The sequence below is a fragment of the Ruditapes philippinarum genome, unplaced genomic scaffold (assembly GCF_026571515.1).
Source record: "Ruditapes philippinarum isolate M1 unplaced genomic scaffold, ASM2657151v2 ctg14757_1_1_1_1, whole genome shotgun sequence".
Lineage (NCBI taxonomy): Eukaryota > Metazoa > Mollusca > Bivalvia > Venerida > Veneridae > Ruditapes > Ruditapes philippinarum.
The window spans coordinates 27,840-38,865 of record NW_026860413.1 but is presented as its reverse complement, the minus strand read 5'-3'; the positions used below and the strand labels follow the sequence as shown (position 1 = coordinate 38,865).

Here is an 11,026-nt window from a genome sequence, read left to right as displayed (position 1 = left end):
TTTAAAAAATCAACCAAATAGTAATGATTTACAGAGCAATAAAATATTATTCCTGTCATTATATCTTAAGATGAGTGATTAAAGGTCGACATGGAGCATTGTTAGATATATATTTTGAATAACAAATGACAACAAAACAAAATAAAAAGATATTGAGCGGAATAAGGCTTAAGTAGGATTCTTTGAATTTCTTTCATAATACGTACTTTCGTTTTGATATTAACAAAAAAATAACATTTTGCCGTCCCGGTAGAGTTAAAGAGACGATAATAAGTATGATTTTTGACTCTTTGAATGAGAAATGATATGGTATGAATATAACTGTTTCAGTACAGTTCTTTAGATAAAGATCAAGGTCATTTGTTAAAATTAAGTTTGGTGACATCTTAAATAACATGATACCGAATAATTTATTAATAGATCAGTCCGATTAATAAATGTAAATGTAACATGTAATGTATTAAGTCACTATTTCCGATAACATTAACAAAGTAATAGGTTAAAATTATTTGCCTCAGTGTCTATTTAGACATTTAAACAAAATGATGGCTGTTGATAGTAATACCTTTCTTTCCTTTAATTCTATTTGCTTAATTAGGTTATTTCATGGGCAGGTACAAAGTAAAAGATAATTTAACAAAAGGAGTGATCTTTTTCATATTGCTTAGGTTTTTCATTTAACTGTTCGTCAAAATACAAAAATTCAAATAAAATTTCTTCAATGCCGAAAACTATCTTTAAGTTGTTTTTTTGTTATGACAGAGGCTTAAAATATACAAAATATGCATATTTAAAGAATATTTAAAGAATATATTTGTATATTTTTAAGGAAAAAAGAGAATCAGAAAACCGCTTTTAACCATCTTTCTTTAATTTTGCACAATTACTTTAAAGGAAGTTAACAACACAAAAAGCAGATACATAAATAACATGTCCTTCAAATGTACAAAAACGTCAGTTTCGTGGGAAGATAACTGATAAAATGAATCGAAGACCAACATTTTACCATAAAGCGTAATAATCTGAAAGATGTAATATCAATCAGAGTGGCACTTGTATTGAAACAAAACTGCAAAACATTCGCTCCGTAAAGTAAATGTTTTTTATCAAATAAATCAGACTTAAAAGTACTTAGAGGCAAGAAAAATAAATAAATACGGATCTCCGTACATTTGTCAATTATAAATTTATTACTGCAATATTTAGATTTTTTTTAAAAAAATGTAATTTTGATTATTTCAGATTTTCAGTTTTGCAGCACTGGTGTCATGTTGTGATAGCTTCCTGTTAGGTGATAGTTGTCTAGCACCTGCGCCTTGCACGTGTTCGGGGTCAGGATCTTCATACGCCTATATCCATTGTGAGAGCAAGAGTCTCAATGCAACACCACACTTTCAGAAAGCTGATAGACATGTGTCAACGTTGACTGTTTATCTGTATAGCAACCAACTGACAACTATACCTAACTATGCTTTCCAAAACCTAAGTGCAGTGAATGCGACAAAAATAGATTTTTCTCTAAATAATAATAAGATATCTTCCATTGATAGATACGCGTTTCGTGGGGTTGAAAATATAACAACAATATTGAGGCTGCAAAATAATAACCTAACGAGTATTCCTGCGGCATTATATAACCATCCAGCTCTTAAAGAATTGTATATTCAAGATAACCCTATCAAGGCCTTAGGTTTCTCTACCCAATCACAAATCGAAAATACACTTGAAGTACTTAACATAGATTTAAACGAGTTCGCTTCCTGGCCAGATGAACTAAGTTCGTTCAAAGAATTAAAATCACTTACACTTAATAACTTAAATTTTCAACATATAAATTCGGAAGCGTTTCAACGTTTCGAAAACTCTCTTACAAGTCTTGATATGCAACATGCTTCATACTTTGACAAAGTACCGAATGTCGTATGTCATCTCTTGAATTTGCAGACTTTAACTATAAAATATTTCTCTAAATTAGATAAAAATACCACTTCGTTATTTGATCACTGCACGAGAAGATTAAGTAAGTTAACTTCTTTGAATCTGGATAATAATAAGCTGACGCATTTCCCTGATGTGTTTCATATTTTTCCGACTGTGACTTCGTTATATCTTTACGTAAACAATCTTGAAATTATTGAATCAGAAATTATTCCGTCAAATACAATTTTGACACATATTGACTTAGATTCAAATAGGTTCAAGAGAATTCCTAACGCCTTGAACAAAATGAAACGGCTAGGTAATCTTGATTTACGACGTAATGATATTGTGTCTGTTGAAGATCACGATCTAAGTGGTCTTTTAAGCCTACAAACGCTGATTTTGCTAAATAATCCCATTATATACGTATCGACAAATGCTTTTAGAAACAACAAGGCGCTGTCATCCCTCTATTTGTCCGGTACAAACCTTAAAACTATCCCAGCTGCTGTAATGTCTCTTCCACAGTTGAGTTATTTTGATATACCTCCTATTCCATGCTCATGTGAAATGTCCTACTTAAAGAACTGGAACGTTACAGCTGTACGTTCCTTCAATGTGCAATGTTCATCGTCTGGCACTGACATACAAAGTTTCATTTTGACCTCTTTACAGCACTGTTCATGATAAGCAATTGTATTGGTTATGTTATATGTTTACAAAATAAGAGAGACGATAAGACACAAAAATATTTTACTTTTCTTTTGATATGCAGTAAAGTTAAAAATAGTCTGACAGGTAAAAAATGATTTTTTGATTTTTGACATAAAAACATAATAATACACAAATTTCTTTAATGCATGTACTGTCTTATTTTGTGTGTTGTATGAATGTGACTATGAATGTATGTATGACAAACTGTAGACCTGTGTGCAAAATAGATTTTAATTTAAGTTCAAAGACGTATTATTTGTGTTTTGGTGGAGGCCAATTAAGTTTCAAAAATAAGTTTTGTTTTCTCCTGTTTTTTTTGTTTTTTTTTGTATTTTGTTGTATTGGTGGATATTGAATTGTATAAATAGTTGCGCAATTTATATGAGGGTATGTTAACCAAAAAGTCTTTGTAACAGTACATAACAAATGTATTTGCTGACGTAGGAATGTTTCAAATTTAATTTTCTTGCATATTTCACTGGTGTTACCTTTGGATTCACTTATGTTGCACATTTTATCTGTCATAAGTGTGTTTGGTGAGTTGCGTGCTCCGTAAGTACTTCATTTTTTCGCATTCCAGAACGAAACCGCGTGCATAGGTTTATTACATTTTGCCGTTGTGAATGAAGTTGTAAATTAATACGCATGTGTAAAAATTTAGATTAAAAGAAAATGACATTACTTACATGACATTATTGAGGTAAAACATCTTAATATGTGATAGAGTATGCAAGAAAAATATCTGTATGTATTTGCGTCTCAGATTTGAAAATCCAACCCAAACGGGTACCCGCCACCTATTTTTGATATCCTCTTTATCGCCCGATGGCGGGTATCCTTGGAATGAATATTCCGATCCAACCTGCAACACACGACAAGTATTGATTCATTGATTTTTATTGATTTTTATACGTGCATATTTTTGATTGTTGAATATAACATTTTTTAACTTTATGAACTGAAAATGATATGTTTCTCTTTAAATATGTTTTTGGGTGTATTACTGATTTATAAATAAATTTATATTTGATCAGCTCAAAGTGAATATTATGATAATATAATTTCAAACCTATCATAAGATTTATTTTTTTCAATTTTCCCTACGTGATTCCTCACAATTTATTCATGCTTTCAGATAATCTGTAAATTCCAACCTTATTATGCCTTTGTGTTGCACAGTAATTCAGGAGAAGATTATTGCCACCATTAATAAAAGAGAATGTCGGAAATTATCTTAAAAGTATCTGTATTTCTCCGTATTAACTAGTTACACCTATCTTAAATACTTAGGTTAATTTTAATAGCACTGAAAAATCGCCCCGTGAAAAACAGAACACCAAGATCTTTCAAATAGAAACCTCTGATACCTCTTGCAGTTACAAGAACATACTTAAATAAGTTCCTATTCTGATGAAACCATTGATTAGTAAAAACAAGTAACTTTTAAATATTGATAATCTTTTTATTATAGTGCCATCGTATTTCATTACCCTAAGGTATTGCAACAAAATACAACAAAGAAGTGCAGATATAGTATTGTTCGAAAAGATAAACCTATATTATCCGGTAGTTGCTAATGTTTTTAGGCTATTTCACCAAAGCGTAAAATTCCTTATTACAACGAGGGGAAATATATATTTCTCTACTTGGTAATTTGTATTGATATATAGCTCGTGTGAATTTAATTCGATTCATTATAAGATTGTTCCAACAATATATCGGTATAATATAACTTATATAAGCGTTCGTACCTTATAAGCAGAATATGACTCACGTGGACAATATAGTTCTGCTTCATGGATGCAATAGATTAAATGAGTCATTTGTCCATGTGAATATTAATTAGGTATATGTTTTAGGTATGTCACGATATCGGCATAAAATGTAATATTAAAATATGTCTTATACAAATTTAATAATCTGACACTATTATTATAGCGAAATGTTAATCACGATTGCTTAAAAATAGGTGAAAAGTACAGCTCTAAATTTGTGGCACAATTAAAAAAAATGAACCCTACTTCATGTCATAACAACTTACGGGGTGTTTTATCTTAAGTGTGAGAAATGAGTGTACGATGAAGATTTGATCTATTCCATCGATTATAAGTTAGTCACGAAATTCAGTCTCCAGCCATGACTCAAAACCCCTATTTTGAAATAGCCTGAAAAATAGGTTAACTTTTAGTAGCTAATGACTCATTGAATAAAGCTAAATCAAATTAAAACTGAAATCATTAAAAAATTTACATGCTATTTTCTTTGACGTTCTTTTCCGAATAAGAACGTCACCACACTGCTCACGTGCTTCAATAGCTTATAAAAACAAATCCGTTTTTGATGGAAAAAAGAAAACAATCATTTATCACACAAAATGTATTGTTTTATGTTTTATCCTCGTTTTTATTTTCCGAGAAAAAACATCAATATCAAATCTTAATTGTTCTCCGTCTAGTTTCGTTTTCATTTTCAGAGTCCAAATAATTCATATCAAACCCTTAAATTCTCGAAGTAACAAAATTCTGTCAAAATGTGCACACTTTCATCAATTGAATGTGGAATAAAGATAGCATGATTATTCATAATCGGTTCAATACACAGCTGCAACGCATATATTAGATTCAGCAAGTGTTTTGACTAGCAGGTTTGATAATTGTGACCCCGAATTGAATTCAGTATTTAACTCAACAATGAATAAAAATCTCATAATTTATATCTATATTATTTCATCATTGAAACAATTACATGACCGTATACATTCATATTGGCCTTTACATGGTTAACTTCTAATTTGGTGGCTCTTTATTACCTAACCTAATATGGTCTTATTTGTTGGTAAGGGTTAATCAGCCAAATCCAACGTCATTCACTACACAATCATTTTGTTGCCTTTTAATATTTTTTATAATAAATAGTGTTTCAGAAATGTATCAGGCTCTGTTGTGCCGTATAAAGCTCCCAACGAATACAGTTATCTGGACAGTTTTATTCGTCGACCCCATGCAACAATGTTCCAAACAAAAGGGAATTTTATTCAAGAAACAAAATTATCAGGGTAAAGCTCTTAAGAATAAGCAATGTTATAAGTATTTTGGCTTCGTCTGTGTTTCTAATATATATACATGATTGTTTTCACAATATACATATTCATAACCATTATCACCCCCATTATAACCAAATTATTATCATCGTTACAATCAACCTTCAACAAAAACTTCGTTCCTCATTCTTTGCAAAAAATACAATAAAAAGGACATATGCATCCGACTTTTTGAAATGAAACGGTGACAATGATGATGGAAGCGATGATAAATATGATTTTGATGATGATAAGATTAGATGATGGTATGTGATGACAATGATTATTTTGAAAACGAAAGTTGTGATGACAATAATAATTTATGATTGATAATAAACTCCACTGAACATCTGCTCTAGCATTTACAGAACGGCTTACAACAAATGTAAAAGTCAATATCATTTTCTACAAACGGCCATATGACCGCTTCTCGCCCAAACGCTACATACAAGTCCAGGAACGAACACTGATCGCACGATTCACAATCCAACGCCTTGCATATTGAGCTTACCGGACAGTTTGAACCCTGTTAACAACTGTTGGAGTACTTATGTTATGTAGGGTGCTGGCGTTCAAACGGTAAAAAAAGGCTGTAGAACCTCATGTAACTTTGTACATTTACATTTTGTCGGGAAGATTCACAGGTTGTTCAAATTATGAGACAAAGGAAAGCATTGTTTTTAAGGGGGACGCTGTATATATTCTGTCAACATTAAAGAGAATGCAAATGATTTGCGTGTTCAAACAGGTCGACAATTTTGTTTTTTAAAATTTATTAAATAAAATTTTTTAAAGGGTTTACAAAGAAGTTTTATTTTTTTAAAACTCAAACATTTTTAAGAAAGGTTAAACCCTCTGGGAAACAAACTGTGACGGGCCCCAAAAAAAACTATTTTCCAATCATTTAGTTCTTACTTTGAATGCCAAAATGCCTAAAAATTTTTGGGGGACTTCCCATTTTACCAAATTGGGGCCCCTTTCCCAAATTTTTAAAAGTATCCCAATTTAAGGAATCTTATTTCCCCCCAAATTTTGAGGGGTTCAAAAATGTTTTTCCTAAAAAATTTACCCCAAAAAAATTTGTTCAGGGCTTTGATGAATGTTTGAAAGGGAATTTTGAACCCAATTTTATTAAAATCCCCTAATAAAACCCCAATTCCCCATTAAACAATTGGGCCCCAATTTTTAAAATAAAATTTGAATTTTGTTTTCCCCGATTTGAAATTAAGGCCCACGGAATTCCCGGTATATTTCTATTGTTATAATTCCCCCTAGTATTTTTCTATTGTTTTATATTTTTAAAAAGACCTTACATTTATTTTTAATTACATTGAATTCTTATTTTTTTACATAATCTTTGAGTGTTTAATTGTCGTATAAGTCAGATACACATATTCATATTTATTCAAAAATATTTTTCTTTAGGGACAGCTTTTGCTGGACATTACAATTTATTCTCGCGTTTTGCCCCTCATAACAATTTTTTGTTTATCCAGGCATACTGTTCTTCTACGTTTGTAGAGAGAAAATTCGTAAACAATATGCATTATATAAAAAGAGAGTATTAAAGTGAGAAAATATAGTGTGAATTTTCAAATTTTTGTGTGCAATGTTTTTTATAGTGACATTCTCAACTAAAAATTTCAATATGAGGAATAAAGAAAAATAAATAACTTATAAATTGCAAAAGAGATTTTGTTCTAATATGCCCAACATTTTCAGTTATGCCAAATTTCAAAATAAAAGTAATGAAAAATTGCAAAGGAATAATAAACTTAGTTATTTTGCAATGGATAGGTTTTTATATTTTCTGCACAACAACTTCCCTTCTCAATGAGTTTAAAACCATATATGAAGTTTTAAGTTTTCAATTTCCCCCTTCCTGACGGACAGTTCGTGGTTTACACGCCAACAGACAGAAAGGCTTGGGCTTAAAAACGACGGAAGCCAACTCCAGGAGGAGGCCAACCGGGGGCAAATCTTATTCGACAAATCTCTAGACCGGGAATAGTTGCAATATCTTGAATTTTTTTTGTTTTTATTTTAACTCGCCTTCCAAAATATCTTCTTTATCGTTGACATGATGTAAAATTATACGAAAATTTTTTTGTAAATTTAAACATTTGTTTTTAATGGAACCCTTTTTTGGAATATGAATTTAATATTAACCCTTGTGTTATCAATTTTATTGAAATTAATAAGGGGTATAAATTAAAAACCAAACATATTTTCTTATTTTAATTTATCTATTAAATAATTTAATTTATTTATTTTAAATTTGTATTTTTTTAAAAAGAAAACAATTTTCTAACCCAAAAAAGAAAGGCTTTCTTAAAGGTTTATCTTTTTTTCAAAAAATTTGCGTAAATTTTTACTAGTTTTTACCATAAAAATTTTAAAATTTTTGTTTTAAAAAAAAATTTAAATTTTTTAATTTAAAGTTTTCTTTAGGGGTTTTACTTTTTTGGGGAAAGGGCCTGATTTTCAAATAGGAGGTTTGGTTTTAAAACTTTTTTAGGATCATGGGTCATAGTAATCTTTTGTTTGTCTTCATCCAAAAATTATCAACGGTTTTTTAAAAAAAGGCAAAATCCCAAAATTTTTTTAAAGGCACCCCCAAACCGTCCCCCCTTAATGTTCAACGCTTTTTACTTTTATGCCCCCGTTTTTTTTTGGATGCCCATTTTAAAAACCCCCAAATAAAAAAACTTTTTGTTTTGGAACAGGTCTTTAACATTTTTGGGAAAAAGCCCCCTTTAAAATTTGCCCCTTAATTTGTCTTCTGTCCTTGCTTTGTAAAACCCCTTTGAGTAAATTTTTCCTGTTTCTTTCCCCTTCCCTTAAGGCACCCGATTTTATTTTTGTTGTGGTTCATAAGGCGTACCTTTTTTGTTACATATTTCCCAAGGATTATATATGTGTTTTATTTATTTTCTTTCTAAGGGTTTCCCCATGACCTTTTGGGACTTTTTCCCGGGGGCCCGGGATTTTTTATTTACAATTTCGTTTTCATATAAGAACTTTCTTGGGGTTTAAGGGGGGAGGTTTTGGTGTCCCTAAACCGATTTAAAACCCCCTCAGTGGGGGTAACTACCATTTGACTCTTTTCCAAAGGGCGATACCCCTCTGTTTTTCCTTCATGTTTTCCATTTTCGGGTATCGTTACTTCTTTTTGAATTTTTGGAAATTTGTGAATTTTTTTAACCCTAATTAAATTTTTTGCCCCCGGTTTAACGAGTATGTTCTCCTTCCCCTTCTCCAATCTGTTTTAAACCCCTTTCCCCCCTTTTTTCACCCTTATTCCACTTCCCTTTTAAATTTTTCCCATAGGGGCCCCTTTTTGGTTTTTTATTTTCACACTTTAACGTGCCCCCCGCCCTTTGTTTTCTCCTTTTTTGGGGTTCTTTTCCCCTCTGGGTCCCCTTGTTTGGTGATAGCTTGGCGGGGGTGCCCGGGGGGTTGCGTTTTGGGAAACAAAAACCTTTTTTTTTTTTTCTTTGTTTCCCTTTTTCCCTTTTAAATTCGAAGTTTTTTTAAAAAGTAAACATTTTTTTCTTTTTTAAAAAATTTGTTTTAATCCTTTCGGGGGAACAAACTAGAAAAAAACCATTAACATCATTTTTGTAGTTTAAGTGTAAATGGGAAGTTCTTGTTACAAGTTTTAACTTTAATTTGGAAAAAAGTTTCAATTAATCAGGTTTTTTTATTCAGTTTAGCTACCTTCATCAGATAAACATTCATAGAATGACCATGAACCCTGCACATGCTGGCCGGTAAACTGAATCTTATCATTGCGACCAGTTAGACCAAGATCAAGTCCTTTGCCACTTATCAATGGCCTGGCCGTGTTAAGGCTATTACATTTCCAGTACACATTTTGAAATTTTCCCTGAAAATGAAAATGGTTCCTCGTTTTCCAGATTTTTAAAGACTAGATGCCAACGTCCAAATTTACGGTAATTTTTGGGTGGCTTGAAAAAGTAAAATTGCTGTAAATAAAATTCAATATAAGACAATAAGTAAGTAGGACAATTCATGTGATTAAGCAGTGTTATATATTGACTAAATAATGTTTAGGGCTTCCTGTTAATGTTAGACGGTTAATGTACATTTTGGGCATTTACATCTACAGTGAAATTAGTGCGAATTTTATGTCATACCGCCGCAGGGCGATAAATCGTGAATACCTCCTAGAGCTTCTGCGAGGTTTATGCGTCGAAAACAGATACTTGGGCTCGCTATTATTGTAAACAAATTTAGCGTCTAAATCGTAATATCTGAAATTTTGTATCGAAGTGATTAAAGAAACTTCCACTGATAAGATAGCTGCAACAACCGCGCATGAGGTCATGTGAATCTATCAGTCAGATGTATGTTTCGTCCACTCGTGGCTGGTGCGCCAGTTTTTTAAGTAAGAAAATTATGCGTACACTGCAATCCGGGGACAATTTATATAGAATATCAGTGACTTTAATTGAGTTATATAGATTGACTAATATCTAAACACGTTTTTCAAGCCCTCCTCAACCTAAAAATGCAACATACTAAAACCCTCATCTGGATGATATAGGATAAAGTTGCATTTTACTTATTCCTATGGATAGTGTCTTGTTGTAAGGGACACACTTATACCATGTTCATGTTATCCACATAGTCATTTTGACGTAAATACTTTTTTATAGCTGGCGTCGATTTTCTGACAATTGAAGAAACGAATTGAATAAAAAATCAATTCACCTCCTCTGTAAAACGCTTTATCTAGTAAACTATATTATCAATTACCATTCCTATAGAAAAGGCTTCTGTTATTTGGGTATCAACTTTAAAACCACATATGGCATTATAGAAAATTCATATTCTTTAACGGCCTGGAGAATCTAGAAGAAAATGAATGGTAGAAACCCGAATACAGCCCTTCTCGGTTCAACGCCGTGTGTGTGATGTGTGCTTAAGATTTGAATCAAATTTTATATTAAGTTAACTTCATGTTAGTCCCCCCGCGTTCCTTCTGTCCTGTTTTATATATATTTGCAGGTAGAACCACCATCCGGCATGTATTTTTGAAGATAACTTTTTTTCTTGAAGATGCTTATCTTTAGATAAAACCATCAACAGAGATAATTAGACCACGATGTGACACCAGAAATTCGTTCTATGACATGTATAGATATGAGAGATTGCACTTGTTGTGTTCAGGGCGTTTTTTTCGCATTTTGTCGACCAATATGTGCGGCACCAGTGTCATTATTGTTTCTTCTTCATACACATTTGTAAAGAAATGACCTTTTTGTAATGAAGTTTTAAAAGACTAGT

At 31.7% G+C, this 11,026-nt stretch overlaps 1 protein-coding gene across 1 annotated transcript; it reads left to right on the top strand.

The window, feature by feature from the left end:
- Positions 1-1,242: 1,242 nt before the first annotated feature.
- LOC132759955 (leucine-rich repeat-containing G-protein coupled receptor 4-like) lies at positions 1,243-2,930 on the top strand (the record flags this gene model as incomplete). Its single annotated transcript, XM_060751831.1, has 1 exon — positions 1,243-2,930. A coding segment is annotated over one exon (1,365 nt), but the record flags the coding sequence as incomplete, so codon positions are not given.
- Between the last annotated feature and the right edge of the window lie 8,096 nt (positions 2,931-11,026).